The sequence below is a fragment of the Mercenaria mercenaria genome, chromosome 2, assembly GCF_021730395.1.
Source record: "Mercenaria mercenaria strain notata chromosome 2, MADL_Memer_1, whole genome shotgun sequence".
Taxonomy (NCBI): Eukaryota; Metazoa; Mollusca; class Bivalvia; order Venerida; family Veneridae; genus Mercenaria; species Mercenaria mercenaria.
Genome location: NC_069362.1, coordinates 80,814,286 through 80,837,773, shown reverse-complemented (window position 1 = coordinate 80,837,773; position 23,488 = coordinate 80,814,286). Strand labels below are relative to the sequence as shown.

The window sequence follows — 23,488 nt, the reverse complement described above, 5'->3', positions numbered from 1 at the left end:
TTCATATTGTAGTGAGGCCAGCTTCGTGATTCTTAGAATCTCACATATACCTTTATATACTGTCCTTTTATACTGTTTGGTTTGTTATACATGTAGCTGCCATATCTTACATCTGTAGGTTGAGGTCGCACGCTGTTCAGCCTATATATAGTTGTCTCTATTTAATAAACACAGAGTATTGTTTATTTCATAATTTCTGGTTAGATTCCTGGGTATTCCCATGGCAGTGTGTCCTTGGGCAAGGCACTTTATCGCGATTGCCTCAGTCGACCCAGTTGTAAATGGATAACATCAAATTGCTGGGGATAAGGAATTATTGGTTTTAACTGTTCTTAAAATATGGTCACTCAAAAGCTCTACAGAGCTTATGTTTATTGTTTCACAAGGCGGTGGTAATTAAGTATTACATTAACCTTTATTTACCTTTAAACCAAGAGTATTATTTGTATCATGTGTGAATGTAAACATCTATTTCCAAGGTGTTCTTGAATTGATCAGCTGGTGATATAGAGTTCTAGATGTTCGCTATTCCTTAACTGGAAAAGCTTTTCAATTTGTCTTTCTTGCACCGTTTCTTATTTGGAAACTGGCTAGTGGTCCGTTATGTACTGTTACCTGTGTATATGATTAATGTCGGTGGAAAGGCTATTATTATTTGTCAAAAACGTAGTTTTTGGTCACTATTTTCTTTATAAATAGCTCTAACTTGGGTTGGAGACATATTGAATATGAAATTTAAACGGCGATTTCCGTTAGTCTATGTTGTTTACTTTAGCAGTAAAACGAATTCAGCAATTTTGAGCACAGTCAAAGTCTAAAATACTACAGAGAAAACTAAGTTTATTATTTTATCCCTTCAGTCTTGAGAAAACACAAAACAAAAAATAAAAGATTCTATTACTACGTACAAATGGCTAATTATGATTAATTATTCCTCAAGTTTACGATCGTGTTATTCTCTGGATTAAATGATTACAAGTGCTTCTGTTTCCCATCATTTGCATTGAATATAAAGAATCCTTTCTTGCCATTAGTCCATAAGCATTTATATCTGTGCATCCAGAAATTTTTTTATCGTTATACAAGTTTATAAACGTATATATATATACATAGTATGGCAAATTCCTTTGTGCATATGGAAAATCGACGTGAAAATGACTGGTCTTTTCCCCTGTATTGATTATAATAATAGAATTGTAATGTTTATTTCCCCTGTATTGATTATAATAATAGAATTGTAATGTTTATATATATATATATAAACATTACAATTCTATTATTATAATCAATACAGGGGAAAAGACCAGTCATTTTCACGTCGATTTTCCATATGCACAAAGGAATTTGCCATACTATGATAATAAATTTGCTAAAGATTATCAACGTAAATTTTAAATCGTTCCATGTTTAAGTTATTTATATGGTTTTATCGAAAAATTTAAACTGTATTGAAAAAAAAAAAAACAACACTATATTCAGTAATTAGAAAAATAGTTATCCTTTTTGAGAAGAATTTACATATGCGAAAAGGAGTTTTTCCACATGTGGAAGGGAGTTTTCGATATCAAACATAGGATATTTTACTTTCTTATCAGAATTTGTTTTTCCTTTTGTTTTATGGGAGGAATGTTATCATAGTATTCATACTGTTTGAAAAAAATCAGTTGCATCAAAATAAGCTTTTTTTTTTAAAAAAAAGAAAACAACACCAAAAACAAAACTCCTTTTCTTGCAGAATTTATCAAAAAAGCATTTGCTCGAAATGCATGGTTTTGGCTTGTAATAAAGACAGAGCATTTTTACTAGTAGTATTGTTAAACGTTAAAAAATGTGGACTTTTGACGTTGTTTATCAGACCATCTCCTTTTTATTAGACAACATTTTAGTCAGGTTTGGGAATACTGTTTCAGACAGGTTATTCGTATTCTTATGGGAACTACTTGCGCGCCCCTTGTCACAGACTTGTTTTTATATTGCTATGAAAGAGATTTTATGTTAAGTTTATCGCCAGATACGCAGGCAGATATCATCAATGCCTTTAACAGCACTTCACGCTATCTGGACGATATGTTAAACATCTATACTTTGCTCCTATGGTTGCTAATATATATCCTAGCGAGCTTCAGTTGAATAAAGCCAACAACGATGATACCATTGCTTCGATTTTAGATTTACATTTCTCCATTAATAATGGTATTTACCTACAAAAATATATGATAAGAGAGATTACTTTAATTTTGATATTGTCAATTTTCCTCACCTTGATGAAGATGTACTCCGTGTCACATTTTATGGGGTTTATATTTCTCAGCTAATAAGAGTTGCCAGAGCTTGTAGTCATATTGAAGATTTCAATCTATGTAATATAGCTATTACCAGAAAGCTTCTTCACCAGGGCTACCGTTATCATAAACTTCGTAAATCGTCACCGTAATTCGGAATTAGTGATTGAATTCAAAAGTAATCTTAAGACTCTTCTGCGACAAGGTATTTCACAACCTATTTTTTTTTTATTTAGATGTCATTTACAAACTTCATAAAATTCTAGGGCAAAGCCATTTCCAACCATTATTTATTAAAATTATCAAAAGTTTTATTGCTAGAGGTTATGATCGTATTGTTCTCAGACACACTGCATGTTTAGTTTTCAGCCCTTTTACAGTTGGTCAATACGCTTTCCTCTTTAGTTTATACTTATTTATTTAGGTCGATGGTGAAGCAAGTTCTACAACATATATTAATCACTCTCGATACCCCATTCCTGATGGAATCCATCGCCACGAGGGTATGAGAGAAGAGAAGCCAGTTTCATTTATAATGCTGAGCGCCAGGAAAGGGAGCTACTGCTGGTACCATTTTTCACGTCTTTGGTATGACGCGGCCGGGGATCGAACCCACGACCTCCCGCACTCAAAGCGGGTTATCGAGGCTTTGCTGGTGCGATAACGGGACAGGTGGGGGTAGGGGTGGAGGTGGGGGTGGGGGTGGGGACTCCACGGTAGCTAGCTCTTAAATCCCACACTTGGGACGGACTGGTTTGATATCTGTCCCCTGTCCTGCTTCGTCGTGCCCTTAATGGTGTTTCCCTTGGTGCTCTGGCTTCTGCCAAGTCATTGAGTACATATGTTTATGGTTCCATGGATTTTGATTTATATATATCTTTACATAAGCAAATTTTGTGTTTTACGATGTGTTAATTCCTGTGGTTCAGAGATTCATCTGGCGGGGAGCAATTTCATTTATGTAAACATTACCTTGTCATAGGAACATGGTAGGGCTTAAAGAGTGAGGTTTGGCGCCAGTAAACTAGTTTAAACTCCCAAGTGGTGTTTTGCCACGCGGTACCCTACTGTGTACCTTCTTCATGTATGTTTTTATGTGTGCTTGTCAATCCTTTGTTATTAATGCGTTCGTTAAAAGTGTGTTGCTATGTGCATGTGCTCAGTTACTGCATGTGTGCGTACGTATATTTCCATGTGGAGTGCTACAGGTATGGGTGGCTGCGTTCTTTGAATATGGCTGTTTCAGTTGTACTTTTGTCCTTGTTTTTTATTTTGTTTCTTTTCCACATAACGATATCAAATTTGATCAAGATATTTTCCCATTACATCAAAATTTACTTCTTTTTTTGGTTTATGAATGCAATTTTATATTTGTATTCATATTGTGTTGGAAAAAAAAACTACATTACACACAGTAATTAAAAAATATAACTCCTTTTCTCAGAATTTCCATAAAAGGAGCTTTCAGGTCACGGTAAATAAAGTGTCACAAACACACAAACACTATACTGTATTTAGTTGTTTTCAATTCACCAGCGCCTACACAAATTCTTCATTATTATGAGGGAGTGTAGTAGATCTGTTCAGAAGAAGAAGAAGAAGAAGAGAAAAGTATTTTATTTAGTAATTAGAGAAATATAACTCCTTTTCGCATACAAAACGCCTTTTTGCAGGAGTCCTTTTTTCGCACCCGTTCTTGAACCGCATACTGAATAAAAGTCGTCAATTAAACTTTCATATTGTATCACTGCGGCGCTTAGATTTCGAATGCAATCGCGTACCAACCATGATCATTGAAAAACTCCAATTTTTACCAAAAAACCTTAATTTTAGTCGTTATTCTGCACAGGACCTTGCGCAACATACTGAGATTTATGCATAATCAAACAACAAGTATGAAAGGTAAATATGACCATTCAGTTGATCTCGGCGTACTGCGTGCGAGGAGTTATTTAATGAAAAATGCACCCAAACAAAAGTGAACGTTTGCAGGGCTCGACATTATAGCAAAGAAGTATAAAATACACAGAATGGCAACTGGCTGTAATCTCGCGTGATCTCGTGTCAGTGCGTGAATCGGCGTAATCTTAGTAAAAACAAACATGGATGAGCATGGAGTTATAATTTGTACCTTTAAAACTACATTTAAAATACATGTTAGCTTCTAAAACAACATTAGTTTAATGTGAAATAGTCTTAAGACACAAAGTACACGTTTCTTGCCATTAAAAGAAGTGTGGTCATACGGTGATAATCAATTTACCGATTTCGCATACAAAATGGCGCGTGGAGAACGCGTCACTTCCGGTAAACGAGATCTCATTTAGTTGTCACAGGATGTTGGGAAGATTTGCTCTATATGCCTTTCAAGTTGCCGATCTATTTATTTTAATAGCTCTTTGATTATAGATATTGATATTAAGATATCTAAATAAATGCCTGATTGTCCTAGACAAGTAAAACCTATGACCGGACAAGTAATGGTTGAAAGATAGTTGTCCAACGTTAAAAGTTCTCTCGAAAAAAATAAAATAGTCACAATTCAATTTCAGTATCATACCACAGACACTAGTCCAAATAATTTGATGTCAAAACTGATTCTGAGATATTTTCATGATAGGGCGGAATCCCTCTCTTTACGACAAAACCATTATAGACCTTTCCTGTGGTGAAAATAGATATATGTAAATACGATCAGGCAATATACTTAAACGATGAAATCTTAAAACAGAATAAAACTGAATCATTTTATGGTTTAAACATAACAGTAAAACACGTTAATAAAGCGTTAACACTATATGTTTCATTTGCATTGTATTTACATGTACGCAATTACACACAGTACAGCTGACAGTGCAGTTGGTCGTGATCGATCACGTGACACGAAGTAGACATGGCCAGGAATGTGCACTTCTGTGCAAAGGCATTAGAGGTGCACTTTTTGGGCCATATATGCGAAGCGGAGACATGTAATATGTGTGTAAACTTTAGGGTGTGTTGTTTAAATCAGTGACAAATTCGTGTTTTGCTGTTTATTCACATAAACTGTTAAACATCAATTGAATGGAAGCAAAAAATGGATATTCTTTCCAAGAATCTTAAAATTTCACTAATATTTTTAAATTTTAATAGTTAAAATGTGATAAATACAAAAATCGCCACGGAAGGGTCACCACAGAAAAGGTCCTTCCTGTGTTGTACTTACTCCGAGCGTTTCAACACAGATTGTTTGCTTGTCCGAGGAATACATGAAGCAGCCTAAGTTTGGTTGGTGTTGTGCAGTTAAATTTACCAACAGAACCAGGACACAGATGATATCATCTATGGTTATAATTGAATTTATTCACCTGCGATCTCAACTTCCTATATCTGTAATAGATTTTGTAAACAAACCAACTTTGGTCCTAGAAACTGCAAAAGGGCGCGCACAACAGGTTTTATGATAAAAGTTGTAAAATGTCAGTGATAACTTGACAACTGCTGTAATAAATTTTTAAACATCAGGTTTCCTTATGTATAATTTTGTGATTATTTACATCAGCAATGATGTCAGGCTTATTTCGGTATGGGTTTTGAAGCTCTTAAACAACAGAATGCATCAAAGGGAAAAGAAGAAAACTCCTAAGAGCAATGATTATTGCACATATAACAGATTTGTTTGTAGAGGTCAGGATAGGTTAGTTTCTGGTCAGGGCAAGTACTTTCAGAGAGTACCTGTCTGTCAGTCTGTCTGGAGAAGTGTAAATTAAAGTTAATGCCAAGCCCTGGTTTGCTTAAATTATTTTCATTCATTCTTGGATTCTCGTCGGATACATGAACAAAGAAAAAGCCATCTTGCAATAATAATGTGTGTCCAAAGTCATTTATTAGATTAGTTCAATGAACTTATAGATATGGCAGATTGAAATTAGCCAACCTCCTGAATTAAGGTTTATTACTTAGTGACGACTAACACAGCCCTTAAAGAATTATTATAATTTGCCGCTTTCAATTTTTGTGATTATGCTATAAATATCAGGTAAACATTCCGCAAACACTTTCGATTGAATAGATACACTGATAGATGGATTTTCGTATGGTGTACTTATTCCATATACAAATGTACACAGATTAGATTTGCTCCAAACAGAGTTGTTAACAATCAGCAAACAAGTTGTTTCGACCTTGTTTTGAACTAGTTACTGCACATTTTCCCACAAACAAATGTCTGCCAACATCCCGCAAACATGCAGACAACTATGATTACTTAACACAGCCATGGGGAAAGAGTTTCAAGACTTGTTAAATAAAATCTGTTTATTTCAAAATTAATAAGAGAATTTGCAGGTGGCACAAACATTTCTACATTACTATACTTTTTAGTTGAAAATAGAACTTTATTAAACAACAGTCTAATTCTGATTTTCTTTCAGCCTACAGTGTTTGAAATCTTAAAGGAGAAACATCAGTTATCAGCTGGTATATGGAAATGAAGTATGATTAGCAATATCTGAACTGTAGTGAGAGTATTCTAGTAAGTTTCCATGGAGAATACAGAAGAACCTGATAATGATGTTTATAGTGTAGATAAAGAGGATGAACAGATTGTTGCAGAACAAGATACTGGAACTGAAAACGATACATCCGATCACAGATCAGACTTTTCAGATACAGACCATGAAAAAGATTCTAATACTATGGTAAACAAAAATATATCTGAATTCATTGTAGTGGAAAATGAAACATTCAAAAGTTATGATGAAACAGATGCTGAAGGAAAAGCATGTGCTGAGAAAGACTTGATACACAGTCCAGATGGATGTTCTGAGGAAGAAAAGGCTGTAAGAAGACGGACAATCAGTGTCCATGAACTTGATTATACTTCCCCATCCAGTCAGGCAGATCAAATCATCGACTTAAGGACAAATGAATGTGTGAAAAGAGGGACTAATTCATGTATTGATGTAGCAAAACCAAATGAAGTACATAAAATCTCTGATGGGGTAACTTACTGGAAGTATTCTAGCAGTCAAGAATTCCCAGCTACAAGAAATCAAGCAGAGGAAAGTGATCATGGCTCTTTGTTACCATCTGGTAGTAAACCATCTATAGACATTGAAAATGAGCCTGTTGTAGACACTGAGAATGCTTTAGAAGTTAAACCTAAGGCAGTAAGAAGCATTCAAGATTTCACTGATGCACAACAAGAAGTAGCTGTCAATGAAGAAATATCAGAAATAAGTGTATATGATAGTTGTGAAGGAAAGGTTTCACATGATATGACAGATGATAAGTATGAGAATGAAGCACCAACACATTCTGAAGATCCTAAAATAACAGTGAAACAAGAAAATGTTGCTGAGGAGTTTACAGCAATTAGAAGACCTAAGCGTAAAAGAAGCAGTCAAGTAAACTATGACGAAAGTGAACTTTGGGATTCAGAATCCCTTTTTGAAATAACAGCTACAGATAATATGAAAACAACTCAAACAAGGCAATCTAGAAAACTAAAATCTTCAAAGAAAAGTAATGAAAGAATCAGAATTATTCATAATGATTCTCATTTTGAAGAAATGTTCAAGAATCTTCATAAACTACAAAAGGTTGGAAAGTATTGTGATGTGAAGATTTGTGCTATTGATGGTAGTGTTCTAGCTCACTCAGTTGTAATAATTGCAGCCAGTCCATTACTGCACAAGAAATATAAACAGAAAGTGAAAACTGTTACTGATATAAACAGTGTGACAGATTTAGATTTTAAAGAAGTTCCTTTATGGGCTTTGGAAAAAATTGTTACATTCTTATATACAGGGTCTGTTGAGGTTTCAGAAAAAGACACAAAACATTTTAGCAAACATTGTAAAGCCCTAGGTTTGAATGACTTGCATAAGAAATTGAATTCAGAACCTTGTTCTATTGATTTAGAGACAGTTACAGTACTTTTATCAGAGGAAAAAGAAAAAAGAAGTGTTGAAAAGAGTACGAACAACACTAAGGGAGCTTCAAAGTTGAAAACAGATTTTGATTCAGTAGATGAGAAATCAAGGAAAAGGAAAATTAAAACAGTAAAGAGTTCAGGCACCAAAGCAAAAGTATCAAAGCAAAATTTGAGTGTAAATGAAGCAACTACTGAGGAGGAAAACAATGTCATAGTGAAAGTTGAAACTTCAGAAAACACCTTTGAAGTTGTTAAAAAAGATAACACACTTGAAGACAGTGCAAAAACTGAAACTGTTTACAGTTCAGACTTTGAAGATGAAATGAATGATGATGCTGATGATGAGTGGAAGGTAGGCATTGATGATTCAGGGGAAGACACCGATTCGTATTTTGAAAAACAAAACTTCAACAAGAAAAGCAAATTAAAAAGAAAAGGTGCCAAACTTAAAGCAAAGAAGAAAATTGTGAAGAAAGAGAAAAAGAAAAAAGAAAATAAAGTGAGAAGTAAAGAAAAAACATGCAAAAGCAATGATAAGATTGTTGCTGAAAGTGAAAACAAGGTAGAAGAAAATCATTCTTTGTCTGTAGAAACTGTTGTTGATGAAAGTATCAGGGAGGCAGATTATAATCAGGTAAATTCTGACAAAAATAAAGAAAAGTTACCTTTAGACATTGGGACTGGAAATGGAGGAGAGTGTGACAAATGTGGGAAAAGTTTTTATTTTCAATATGAACTCACAGGGCATAGAAATAAATGTACAGGTAAAAATAATCGCCAGAGACGTAAGTGTGTTACCTGTCATGTGAACTTTGAATCAACAGAAGAATATATGGACCACAGAAACAATGATGAGAGATGTATAGCACTGCGACAGGAAAAGCTGATAATTAGAAAACAGAAAAGGTTTGAGATGAGGAGAAAGTATTGTTGCTGTGCTTGTCCGAGAAAGTTTCGTCGATTGGCAGATCAGATTGAGCATGAGTTTTTGGCCCATGAAATACAATATGACAAAGAAAAATGGCCTGATTTGTATTGTGAGGTAATTTTGTTTTCTCTTGTTTTAAAATATGGTTTAATTTATTTATAAATTCAATATCAGTTCTCTTTGACTGGTTTGTTTACATTAGTTTTAGTTTATCAGGCTAGATGATCAGTCTGTCTGGAGATTTAAATATGGTAACCTTTCTAAAAATGTATAGGTTTATGTATTTGCATGGTATGATGCAAAAAGAAACAACCTTTGGAACTTTTAACAAGTAAATTTCACAAAGCATTATAATTTTGCTATCTTAACAGTTTAGATCTCAAATCTGCCATTATAATTTGCATTGATATATATCATTTTTATCATTGAAAGATTGTGCTTAGCAAAATGTTTGTATTAAAATTAAATTAAATGTCTCTATTACAGTATTGTAATTATTGGTCAATGAATCCGTGGAAGTTACATCACCACAAGTTAGTGTCCTGTAATAAGGGGCAAGAACCGATCTGTGACATGTGTGGGAACTCCTACAAAAACGAGAAAACCTTGAAAAAACACAAGGTAAGAATTATTTAACTATCCAAATTGTAAGATACTGATCAGAGATAACATAGATTTGTTCTACTGAAAATTTTGTTAGAAAAATAGACATATATATTTATATAAGTTATAGTATTATAAGCTAGTTTGTCCACTGATATGTTTTTAACTAAGGTATGCTGAAATCAAAACTTGTTGAGTAATGATGTGCTAATTTGTCATGATGAATAGATTGTGCATCAGGCATTGACACGATTATTGACAAAACTATTAGAAGTCACTGATAATATTGACTTTAAACTAGGCAGATAGGTAGATAGTGTTTGGACAATTATCCTGTCTATAGTCAAAATTAAGGTCACCAGTTGAGCTCAATATCTTACGCTATGTTTTGTGACCAGAGCATAACTTAAAAAACATTCAAGGTATTAACTTCAAACTTGGCATATAGTCAGTGGCAAAGAGAGGCTGTGCAGAGCACATGGACTGGGTAATTAGGTCAAATGTTTAGCCATAAATTGGGCACAAAGTCAAATCTGTCTGGCATATTTCTTGTTCACAGCACAACGTAAAACACTATTCAAGCTATTGACTTGAACCTTGGAGAACTTGTTTATACTGATTGATGGAAGTGGAAATTTTGTCTGATTCCAAGAAACTACAGCTGTCACATGAGCTCATTTGGGTACAAGGTTATAAAACTGTCTCAGAATGTAGCCTTGCCACTGACCAGTTTCATTTCTGAGCTCAAAATACTGGAAATTTGAGACTGTTCTCAAGGCAACATTTTGTTACTCAGTGCACCTTGATGTGGACCAAGCCAGTAACTTTAAGATTTAATTGCTTCAGGTATATGATCAATATCAGTTCTATGAAGTTTTTTAATTACATGAATATTTTCTGTGAATGCGTCTTTGTTTTATTTTAGGAACTGATGCATACTGATGTTCAGCCAATGTTGACTTGTGAAGAATGTGGAAAAAGCCTTAAAGGACCGAAAGGACTGAAAGTAAGCCATCTTTCTGTCTATATATAACATACTTTGTGACAAAAGTCAGAATGGAATGAAGTGTGTTGTAACTTATATAAAATAAAGTAAGAGATACATCCATTTGCAATGGGTCTTTGTATGTTACTTATACCTCAAATGCACAGTCATATTTTATAAATATGGAATACATTCCTAATTTTTAAGTCAGTATTACATTTGGTTGCACCTTTTGCACAGCTTTGAAAAGGCCTATTTGTAATTTTTGCTCATATACAAACCTGTTCATAGCTTCTATTTCGTCTAAAAACTGATGGCATGTGCTGCAATGATTCCATATAATGATAACATCTAGCTGAAGCCTGATAGAGGTAATCAAATCCAGAGTACTATGTTTAGAATTAATACTAGCTTTTTCTGCTCAAGCATTGAAATTTCATCTGTCTCTTTTATAGACAAAGTAAGTTCACTCAACATCTTCTATACTAGAGATGACATCAGTATCAATATTCTATATCACTCGTGTGATACCAAAAATATGACATGGCATTATTATTATTATACCAGATTTACATGGCATGCTATCTGTAAAATTTCTTGGAATCAAAATTTATGTTGCCATGTAATAAGTTGTGACTACTTTTATTTACAGCACCATATTCGACTGCGGCACAGAGGAGAGAATCTACACAACTTGATGATGTGTCATATATGTTCTCAGACTTATAGGACATCTAGTGATCTCACATTCCATCTGTATAAAGTACACGAGCAACCTCTGCCTGAAGGCTTTACTGTGTAAGTTTTATCCTATTTGTTTGCTATTAGCTCTTGTTGCCCTTAATACCAGTTATAAAAATTCTCAAAAGAAATTATCAAAAGTGGAGAAAAATTTTGAAACTTTCATAAAAATCTAATCTTAGCCCTGTATTAGTAAAATGTTATGATTTATTTTCAGAAGGCAGGAAGTCACTAAGTTAACTACTGATGGCTTGGGTGGTTTAATATTCATTCCTATAAGGCATAATTGAGCCGCACCATGAGAAAACCAATTATTATTATTATTATATACCACATTTATATAGCACTCTTTTCATATAAAAATACGTTCAAAAGTGCTTTACATAAAAACATTTATATAATGTTCAATAAAAAATGGGAATTGAACTATTATAGAAGAAATTAAAATTACATTACGGTAATGAGATACCAAGCATTTTAAATTGGAAGTTAGGCAGATCAAAACATGAAACAAAAATACAATATCATAAAACATTAACTGACCTATCAAAGACACAGGTCAGAGCAGAATAGAACAGAAGATATCTTACATTTTGAACAGACAGAATTAAACAGTATGATGTCTGCGAAATGCATCACAGCATGCAAACCGACCCGGATGATTGGGTCAATCCCTACCTAAACGGTCCGGAGAACATCCATGATACATCCCACAGAAAAAAAACACCGCCAACATTATTCTGTCACACTGGAGTTCTTAATTAAAGTAATTAATTGGCCGGCAAAGTACCTACATTATAAATCAGGTAATCAGTGAGATGTTAGTTGCCAAAGAATTGTATGAAATAATGCGTCTTTAGCGCTTTTTTGAAACTTTGCACGGTCTTGCACTCTCTTATGCCAGATGGGAGGGCATTCCATAACCTCGCAGCAGCTGTCTAAAAGCTCCTGTCACCAAATCGTATTGTTCGACATTTGGGCACCACTAGTTTTAATGCATTATTCTGCGATCTCAGATTTCTGGATGGTGTATATATTTCTAGCATGTTCGCTACATAAGCTGGTGATTGATCTTTGAGTGCCTTATATGTATGTGTTATAATTTTGTATTCTACCCTACATTGCACAGGAAGCCAATGGAGTTCACGCAGAACAGGCGTTATATGGTCGTATCTGGATGTTCTGGTTACGATTCTAGCTGCCGTGTTTTGGACATATTGCAGTTTGTTCATTGACGTTTTGGAATTCCATATAGAAGAGAGTTGCAATAATCCAAACGTGATGTAACAAGAGAGTTGATTAGAGATTTGGTTGCGTTTGCGGTTATATATTGTCTGATGTGACTAATTTGTCGCAACTGTGCATAGGAATTCCTACACACACTATTCACATGTTGCTCCATCCTCATGTTCGAATCCAGGAAAGCACCGAGGTTCCTGACACTGCCTGATTGTTTGATTTCAGAGCCGTCCACTTTCACAGATATGTTTGAAACAGATTGTGTCTTGTGTTCAGATGAAAATATGATTAATTCTGTTTTTTCAGCATTGAGTTTCAACATGTTAGTATTCATCCAACTTACTATATCCTTTAAACAACTTTCAACGCGATGAATGGTCTCCTCAATAGACATTTTATTTATTGGTTTGAAGGATTGATATAACTGCGAATCGTCCGCATAGAAATGATTGTTCAGTCCGTGCTTTCTGCAGATAGCTCCGACTGGTTTTGTGTACATTGTGTAGTTCTTTGGCCCCAGGACAGACCCTTGGGGTACACTGTACTTCATTAGCACTGGTTGTGATAGCTCGCCATCTATGCATACGGTCTGGTAGCGGTCACTAAGGTATGACATCATCCATGCGAGTGGCTTGCCTGTAACACCAAAGTGACGTTCAAGGCGATGAATCAACGTCCCGTGGTCAATAGTGTCAAATGCTGCAGAGAGATCAAGCATCACAAGAATAGTCACATTGTTCTTATCCAACGATTGAAGAATGTCATTTTGAACTTTTAATAGGGCGGTTTCGGTTGAGTGGAATTTTTTATAAGCAGATTGATTAACTTCATGAAGTTCGTTGTTCCTCAGATGATTTTCAATTCGAACATCTACCACTTTTTCTAAGATTTTAGACAGAAACGGCAAGTTTGACACAGGTCTATAGTTTTTTAGGACATTAGAATCTAGGCTTGGCTTTTTTAGAAGAGGTCTTATTCGTGAATGTTTGAACGCTTTGGGCACATACGCAGCATCTAGAGATGCATTCATAATTGTTGTTATCACTGGTGTTAGTTCGTCAAGACATTCTTTTAATAACCATGTTGGGATAGGATCTAGTTCGCATGATTTGTTCGCTGACTTTTGATAATTGATTTCACTTCGTCTTCTGAGGCTTGAGTAAACTCTACATAATTGACACCTGTGTATTCAGTTTCTATGTCATCTAAATCAGATACAGATTGTGTTTGCGATGCTATATCGTTTCTGATTGTTTCGATCTTTCCAATAAAGAAGTCACTGAAATCTTGTGCGAGATGCTGTGGAGATGATTGTGATGGTAAAATCACCTGATTTGTATCGCCAAGAAGATTTTTGGTAATCTTTGATAAACTCTTATGATCACTGCCACATGAGTCAATTTTGCCTGTATAGTATTCAACACGAGCTTGTTTTAGCATCTTATTCACTTCAGCACACTGTGTTCGGTAAATTTGGTGATCGATTGTGAGCTTACTTTCACGCCATTTCCGTTCTAATTTTCGTTTCTGATGTTTTGCTTTGTGGAGTTGCTCGGTATACCAAGGATATGAAGGTCTTAACACAATAGTCTTGGTAGTCAAAGGGGCGTGTTTGTCTACTATAGAAATTAACTGATTTGAATATTCCTCCACAAATTCATCGATATCAGTATTGGATGGAGTGCATTGTGTGTTAAAGAAATCTATTCTTCGTATGTCTTCTCGAAATGAGTCAATGTCGATCGAACGTAATTTCCTGTACGACACAGTTTTTCGTACTGGGGGTGGTTTGGAAGCTTTAGCGTCAAATATCACAGCAAAATGATCACGTGACATCTTTCCATTTGAATCAGAGAGTCCAGGATCTATGACCTCGATATTTGAAACCGTGACATCATTATCTCTGGTTATCACTACATCCAACGTATGCCCAGCTACATATGTTGGTTCCAGTACATGTTGACGCATGCCACATGCATCTAGACTGCTTATAAACTTTTTTGTGTCACTATTTTCCGGTAAATCAAGATGGAAGTTAAGGTCCCCTACAATGATGGTGGTCTTGTCAATTGTAGCATATTTAGTTAAGAAATTGGGCCATTCTTGCTCCAGGAAAATATTTGTGTTTAAACCGTTTTCTTTGGAAGGGGGTGGCCGGTATATAATGGCAAGCCGTAGGCCTATGGAGTGTCCGCCTGTAACTACATTGCAATCCATATACTCAAATTGGGAAAATTCGTTGTCTTTGCTTGATGTGACAATGTTCACTTGTATGGCTCTCTTGTGAATAATTGCTACGCCCCCACCGCGCCTACCACTACGAGGGACATGTTTCATTTTGTAACAGTCGGGCACGAGTTCGCCGATGCACGCTTTGTCAACAGAGCTACCGAGCCATGTTTCAGTTATGGCACAAATATCGAATTCATTTGTAAGGATGAAGTCACATATGGAGAGTGTTTTATTTTTCACTGATCGTGTATTGACGGAGCAAATTTTGATGTTTTTCTGCCCCTGAACTAATGTACAGTTTTCAGGTTTTATCCGTATCAAGTTGTTATTATTTACCCCATTGTTAGTGTCCCATGCTCGTCTAATCTGGTTTTTCCCACCTCGAGTCCCTCTATATTGAATTAATCGAAACTCTTTCAATCTTTTGATAATCATGGGATTAGGTCTCTTTTGTGCACTTGGTAATTGTCCAATATTGTGCAACTCTGATCTTTTATAAATAATCCTCGGTGACATTCGCTTACTGAAACACATTATTGCTGCAGGCTATGCTGATATATGAAAGTTTGGCAATTTAATTGCAATAATGATTTTTTTTAAAAATCAAAATAACTTCAAAATCACAATTATAATTCACCTTAAATTTACAACATTCCAACCACGACTAGATGATATCCAATATATCCAATTTTCAGAATTCTGAACAAAGTATAAATGTCAGAAAACTATCAATATTTGAGAGCACTGAAAAATGCAGCCTACACCTGGCGCATAAAATACACTTGATAACCAACATAGTGCATTTGCGACCAGCATGGATCCAGACCAGCCTGTGCATCCGTGCAGTCTGGTCAAGATCTATGCTGTTCACTAACTGTTTCTGTAAGTGCAATAGGCTTTGAAGGCAAACAGCATGGACCCTGACCAGACTGCACGGATGCGCAGGCTGGTCTGGATCCATGCTGGTCGCAAAACGCACTATTTTGGTTTTCTCATGGTGCGGCTCATATAATATTTGTTTTATGACAGTCTGATTGAAATGTCAACTCCATTCTCTCATCCCAGTATTAGATTTTCAGAAAATTAGTTGTTTAAAATGTCACACTTTTTGATGTTTGGTCTGTTTTAGATACCGATGCCCCAGATGTGATTATTGCCATAACAACAAAAGATTTTTTGACAAGCATATGTTTCTTCATGAAGGTAAAACTGCATTTTACAACTCTTAAATCTGTAGATAACCAATACCACTAAAATATCTATTTTCTAATCATCATTCTAACATGGCTTGATTGTTTGTCATTTAAACAAAGAGGAAATACAAGCATTGTATATTCTAAAATAAACAATGGTTGACTGGCATGAAGACAGCATTGTGATGTCCAGTTCAATACCACTTAGATTAATAAATGAATCGTAATTTTTATCACATATGTTACAATGAACATGCAACAGTAAAAATGAGCAATGCCTACTTGTGATTTATCATCTTAATTGTCAGGGCTCATGTTTTTGATATGTAAGTACTTAAGCTTATGCCCTCATTGTTCTACTGCTGTGAATTGGAGCAATGTACTATGGTAATTATAAGGATGTGAAGGCCTTTAGAGACAGCTGCAATAGATACAGAGGTTCATTGTAGAAGTAGATTAAGTGTCTTTGACGTGAATTCAATATCGTATTATGGAAGGCGACATTTATAGATAAAGTCATGGTATTGTGTTTTTCTTTTTGAGACAAATCTTTCACAAAATCTGCTCAGGTGTTCCAGTAACAGACAGTAAGAGTCTTCGTTTTTATTAGCTCACCTGAGTACAAAGTGCTCAGGGTTTGCTATTGTGATCGCTCGTCCGTCAGTTGGGCGTCCGGCCACACTTTCCTTTAAACAACACCTACTCCTAAACCACTAGGTCAATTTTGATGAAACTTCACAGGGATGTTCCTTGGATAGTCATCTTTAAAAATTGATCAAAGAATTGAAATTCATACAGAACTCTGGTTGCCATTGCAACCGAAAGGAAAAACTTAAAAAATGTCTTGTCCAAAACCACAGGTCATAGAACTTTTATATTTGGTATGTAGCATCATCTTGTGGTCCTCTACCAAGATTGTTCAAATTATCCCCCTAGGGTCAAATATGGCCCCGCCCTGGGGTCACATGGTTTATATAGACGTATATAGGGAAAAACTCTGAAAATCTTCTTGGCTTAAACCACATGGTCTAGGGCTTCATGTTAAACCACATGGTCTAGTAGTCCTCTACCAAGATTGTTCAAATTATCCCCCTAGGGTCAAATATAGCCCCGCCCTGGGGTCACATGGTTTACATTGACGTATATAGGGAAAAACTCTGAAAATCTTCTTGGCTTAAACCACAGGGCCTAGGGCTTTGATATTTGGTAGGTAGCATCATCTAGTGGTCCTCTACCAAGATTGTTCAAATTATCCCCCTAGGGTCAAATATGGCCCAGCCCTGGGGGTCACCTGGTTTATATAGACTTATATAGGGAAAAACTTTGAAAATCTTCTTGTCCAAATCCACAGGGCCTAGGGCTTTGATATTTGGTATGTATTATCATCTAGTGGTCCTCTACCAAGATTGTTCAAATTATCCCCCTAGGGTCAAATATGGCCCCGCCCCAGAGGTCACATGGTTTATATAGACTTAAACTCTTATGTAGGGAAAAACTTTAAAAATCTTCTTGTCCAAAACCACAGGGCCTAGGGCTTTGATATTTGGTATATAGCATCATCTAGTGGTCCTCTACCAAGATTGTTCAAATTATCCCCCTAGTTTCAAATATGGCCCTGCCCTGGAGGTCACATGGTTTACATAGACTTATATAGGGAACAACTCTGAAAATCTGCTTAGCTTAAACCACAGGGCCTAGGGATTTGATATTTGGTATGTAGCATCATCTAGTGGCCCTCTACCAAGTTTGTTCAAATTATCCCCCTAGGTTCAAATATGGCCCCGCCCCAGGGGTCACATGGTTTATATAGACTTAAGCTCTTATATAGGGAAAAACTTTGAAAATCATCCTGTCCAAAACCACAGGGCCTAGGGCTTTGATATTTGGTATGTAGCATCATCTAGTGGTCCTCTACCAAGATTGTTCAAATTATCCCCCAAGATTCAAATGTGGCCCCGCCCCGGAGGTCACATGGTTTACATAGACTTACATAGGAAAAAACTCTGAAAATCTTCTTAGCTTAAACCACAGGGCCTAGAGCTTTGATATTTGGTATGTAGCATCATCTAGTACTCTACCAAATTTTTTCAAATGATCCCTTTAGGGTCAAATATGGCTCCATCTCAGGGGTGCACATGTTTTAAATAGACTTGTACAGTGAAAACCCTTTAAAAAATTCTTGTCTTAAACCATAAGGCACGGAGCTTAGATATTTAGTATGTGTTATGCTCTAGTGGTTCTCTACCAAGATTGTTCAAATCATGACCCTGGGGTCAGTATAGGCCAGGCCGGGTTGTCCCTTGTTTTACATAGACTTATTTGTTTTGAAGCAGTGGCAAAGAAATTTGGACCACAAGCATAATGTTTGATACGGATTTCAATATTCATCTTGAATTGTCCTAATCATGACCTACTGACCTACTTTCTTGTTTTTGAAGGTATATTTTAGAAATTTGGACCACGTTTATAACTTCTGATACGGATTTCAATACTCATCTTTAATATTCTTAACCCTGAACTACTGACCTACTTTCTTGTTTTTGAAGCTACAGCAAAGAAATTTGGACCACCAGTTTAATTTCTAAACAGATTTCAGTAGTTATCTTGAATAATCATTACCATGTCCTACTCACCTAGTTTTTGTTAGTGGAGCTTAAGCAAAGAAATTTGTTTAAGCAAGCAACTAAACTCAGGTGAGTGATATATTTGGCCATCATGACCCCCTTACTTATTTTTAACCTTTGCCATGCTGGACACGACTGATTCTGCCCTTACGAACAATGTAGATCATGATCAGCCTGCACATCCATGCAGTCTGATCAAGATCTGCACTGTTCACCATTCAGTCAGTATCTTTTTGGTAAGCACACCTTTTAACAGCTGATGGTAATTTCCAAATTGACAGATGGACAAGCTTGTTATAGAAATTTAGCAGGGTAAGGGCTAAACAGTGCTTATGAGACAGAGATCACTTTTACATTAAAATTGTTGTTGTTGTTGTTGTTGATTACATGTTTTTCATTTCTGATATTTATGTTTTCAGACAAGAGAGAATGGCACTGTGAGATCTGTTCCAAAGCATTCAAGACCAAAAACAGTCTTAGCACTCACATGATTGTACATACATGTATGTAAAGTATTTTAACTATTTTTTTGCTCCCTGAAAACCTTGAGGGGCATGTATTTGCAGTATTGACCTATCTGTACCAGAACTTTGTCAAGATAACCTCTTCAACAGTTTTTAAGGGATTTAGTCTGAATTTATAGAAATGTATTACTATGAAGTGAACTTGAGCACATTGTCAAGACATGGATTAACCTACTGTTTTCAAGGGATTTTTCTATGAAATGAACTTATCGTCAGGAAGTGAATATACCTTACCTGTTTAAGTAGTTTCGGCCTGCAGGAAATCTTACAGTTAATGTTGTATATCGCCCAATAGTGATTTAATCCTTGTCTGAATAATTCTTCTTTTTTCAAATTTCAAGGGTTCGAGCCCAAACCTTCAAAACTATATCACGTGAACTTATACATGTTGTCAGGATGTACATGTACCTTGTCTGATTTAGGAGTAAATGCCCTTTAATCATGGATATAAACTAGCTATTTTTATTTAGGGGCCCAGACTGTCAAAAATAAATGTGTAACATTAGGTATATGTGCATATTCTCCCAACAATTTAGGGGCCCAGCCCAAAATCTAGGGGCTGTGGGCTACTGGGCCCCTGCTAATTTTTATCCCCCTCTTTGAAATTTTGTAAAATGCTGTATTTTATTACACAAGGTAATTCTATAAAAAAATTTAAGGGACTATCAGAAACTACAGAACTGCATTAGGACATACATGTACTACCATATACCCCTGTATAAATGCTCCATTTTCCCTCAAAAACACACTCTCCTTATTTGCAAAAAAAAAGCCATTTTTAGCTCGTCTGATTTTTTGAAAAAATAATGATGAGTTATTGTCATCACTTGATTGGCGTCGGCGTCTGCATTGCCTGGTTAAGTTTTATGTTTAGGTCAGCTTTTCTCCTAAACTATCAAAGCTATTGCTTTAAAATTGCAACGCTTGTTCACCATCAGTAGCTGACTTTGTACAGCAAGAAACATAACTCCATCTTGCTTTTTGCAAGAATTATGGTCCCTTTTGGACTTAGAAAATATCAGATTTCATGGTTAAGTTTTGCGTTAGGTCAACTTTTCTCCTAAACTATCAAAGCTATTGCTTTAAAACTTGCAACACTTGTTCACCTTCAGTAGCTGACTCTGTACAGCAAGAAACATAACTCCATCCTGCTTTTTGCAAGAATTATGGCCCCTTTGGACTTTCTTGGTTAAGTTTTGTGTTAAGGTCAGCTTTTCTCCTAAACTATCGAAGCTATTGCTTTATAACATGCAACACTTGTTCACCATCAGTAGCTGACTCTGTACAGCAAGAAATATAACTCCAACTTGCTTTTTGCAAGAATTATGGCCCCTTTTGGACTTAGAAAATATCAGATTTCTTGGTTAAGGTTTGCGTTTAGGAAAACTTTTCTCCTTAACGGTCAAAGCTATTGCTTTAAAACTTGGAGCAGTTATTCGCCATTAAAAGCTGACCCTGCACAGCAAGTACAGTAACTCTACATTGCTTTTTTGCAAGAATTATGGCCCCCTTTTGGGCTTAGAAAATCATGGGTAAGACAATATTTCTATTATACAGAGACAAAAAAATCAGATGAGCGTCTGCTCCCGCAAGGCGGTGCTCTTGTTTCATTTTCATATTGCTTATTTTAGTGGCCACCTGTAGTAAGTAACCACTTAAGTAGCCATTCAGCTAACTACCCACGTACACTTTATGTTCTAATTTCATTTTGTTTTAAGGAACCACCTTCCTTAAACAGCCAGATTATATCTTTCCCTTTCCTGGTTGCTTAAGATAGATGACTAGATGATATTTCAGTACTTTATGTACATTAATAGACACTTAGACAGTAGCTTAAAAGATTGTATCAGACTCTGTTACCATATATGTTCGCAGTACAACCTAAAAATTGATGTGGCCTATAAAGTTATTTTTGGTAAATGAAAGCATGTTGTCACAAGATGTAGTTGTAATGTTACTGTATTTGTCTATCTTTTACAGCCAGCCGTATACCGTGTCCTTTTGATGACTGTACCTACAAGGCACTGAAAAACTGTCACCTAAAAAATCACATTGAAAATCAACATACTCAGAAGGTAAAGGTTTTGTTCAAAATATTTTTATACTTTTGTGATAAAACTGTAAAGTGATGATGTGACTAACTCCTTTATTTGTATGCTCATTACAATGTTGGATGAGTTTGTTACTGGGTAATCTTTGTCAAAACTAGGTCACTAGGTCAGATAATAGGAAAAACTAGGTCACAGGAAAAAACTTGATCTGCCTGAATTACATAGAACATGATCAGAATGTTTGTCTCTATGAAATCTGCTTTAAATTATATCACAGAAATGTTTCTTTAGTGACACTTTGTTCAAGTATTCAGTTTTAAAACATGGCACTAGGGTAGTCTGTTTCTACATGCAGCCATGTGGCTTTTTCTGAAACATGGCCAATAGATGTTTCAAGTGCATACAGCCATGATGGCCTCTTATTCTGAAACTGCTGTGTTTCAGGGTGAGAAGCATGAGAAGTGTCACCTATGTGAATACAGCACATTCTTCAGGGGTAATCTCATCAAGCACCAGAGAAGTGTACATAAACTGGAGGTGGTGACACGACACAGTGTGGAAATGAAAGCAAAATATAAAAACCTCAAAAGTGGCCAGATTGTAGGAGTTGAAAGCAATATCAGGAATGAGAAGAAAAATAGCAGATCCAGATCAGGGAATAGTGAATATCATGCCTCACAAATAGAAATGGGGTCAGCACAGGAAACGGGTTATCCAGCATCCTCTTCTTCAGACAACAGTATTGTTGAAAATCAACGTCATTTTCTGGAGAAAGCTGCTCCTATGCCATCTTCACAAAATGTAGCAGACTCCTTTGTGTATACCCTTGTCAATGCACCAATGATGTCCCACCATTCTAATTTTCCTGCAAATGCTAACATGTATCGCATACCACCAATTGACTTCTCTGTATACAATCAAAATTCTTCTATGGATCAAATGTGAGGACTTAAAAACAAGAAGGTTTGATTACAGGCTAACAGATTTTTTTCTCAAATGAAAATTTAAACTGAACAGTTCTCAGTGTATTACAAATTGCAATTAAGTATAAATGTGTTTATATTGTTTTTGAACTAAATGGTTTTCTAACTTTTGTTCCATATAAGTTTTTGAACCGTCTGTCCGTCTGTCAGTCTGTCCACAATTTTCGTGTCTGGTCCATATCGGTCCATATCTTTGTCATCGATGGATGGATTTTCAAATAACTTGGCATGAATGTGAACCACAGTAAGACGACGTGTCGCGCGCAAGACCCAGGTCCGTAGCTCAAAGGTCAAGGTCACACTTAGACGTTAAAGGATAGTGCATTGATGGGCGTGTCCGGTCCATATCTTTGTCATCCATGGATGGATTTTCAAATAACTTGGCTGGCATGAATGTGTACCACAGTAAGACGACGTGTCGCGCGCAAGACCCAGGTCCATAGCTCAAAGGTCAAGGTCACATTTAGACGTTAAAGGATAGTGCATTGATGGGCGTGTCCGGTCCATATCTTTGTCATCCATGGATGGATTTTCAAATAACTTGGCATGAATGTGTACCACAGTAAGACGACGTGTCGCTTGCAAGACCCAGGTCCGTAGCTCAAAGGTAAAGGTCACACTTAGGTCATTTTCCATGATAGTGCATTGATGGGCGTGTCCGGTCCATATCTTTGTCATTCATGCATGGATTTTAAAATAACTACGCATGAATGTGTGGCACAGTAAGACGACGTGTCGCGTGCAAGACCCAGCTCCCTAGGTCAAAGGTCCTAAACTCTAACATCGGCCATAACTATTCATTCAAAGTGCCATCGGGGGCATGTGTCATCCTATGGAGACAGCTCTTGTTTAGTAATGAAAAATATTTTTTTCTGCATGCCTATCATTAAATTGTAAGTTATTACTTTTATACATTTTTATGAAAAGTAAGCTCATGTCTGTGTTGTACTACATTGTGAAATAGGCCTGTATTCAGAGTAAGAATTTTCGTTGTATTGTTATACTCTATCCAGCTTAGAATAAAGAGTGTTGTATCTTGTATCATGTAAACTGTAAACCTTGTCAGTTATTATTGGCGTGTCAGTGATTCTGAAATTTGAGATAGTTTTAAGCAGTATTCACAAAAAAATGAGATCTGTTTTGCAGTCTGAAGCAAGTATTGTAAAAGTCTTGTTTAAATCTATGA

The 23,488-nt window shown here is 35.9% G+C and overlaps 1 protein-coding gene across 1 annotated transcript; it reads left to right on the top strand.

The window, feature by feature from the left end:
* Positions 1–4,044: 4,044 nt before the first annotated feature.
* LOC123564403 (zinc finger and BTB domain-containing protein 41-like) lies at positions 4,045–22,470 on the top strand. The gene is made up of 9 exons (XM_045357954.2): positions 4,045–4,184; positions 6,695–9,241; positions 9,614–9,748; positions 10,656–10,736; positions 11,368–11,513; positions 16,057–16,130; positions 19,164–19,247; positions 21,249–21,343; positions 21,764–22,470. The coding sequence occupies exons 2-9, from the start codon at positions 6,806–6,808 to the stop codon at positions 22,262–22,264; spliced, it is 3,552 nt and encodes a 1,183-aa protein (XP_045213889.2). The 5' UTR covers positions 4,045–4,184; positions 6,695–6,805; the 3' UTR covers positions 22,265–22,470.
* Positions 22,471–23,488: the final 1,018 nt, after the last annotated feature.

Excerpts from the sequence above, each read along its gene's own strand:
- LOC123564403 (XM_045357954.2), top strand. The coding sequence starts at position 6,806 with ATGGAGAATACAGAAGAACCTGATAATGATGTTTATAGTGTAGATAAA. Across the intron at positions 9,749-10,655 it reads AAACCTTGAAAAAACACAAG|GAACTGATGCATACTGATGT; the intron begins GTAAGAATTATT and ends GTTTTATTTTAG. Across the intron at positions 21,344-21,763 it reads AAAATCAACATACTCAGAAG|GGTGAGAAGCATGAGAAGTG; the intron begins GTAAAGGTTTTG and ends GCTGTGTTTCAG.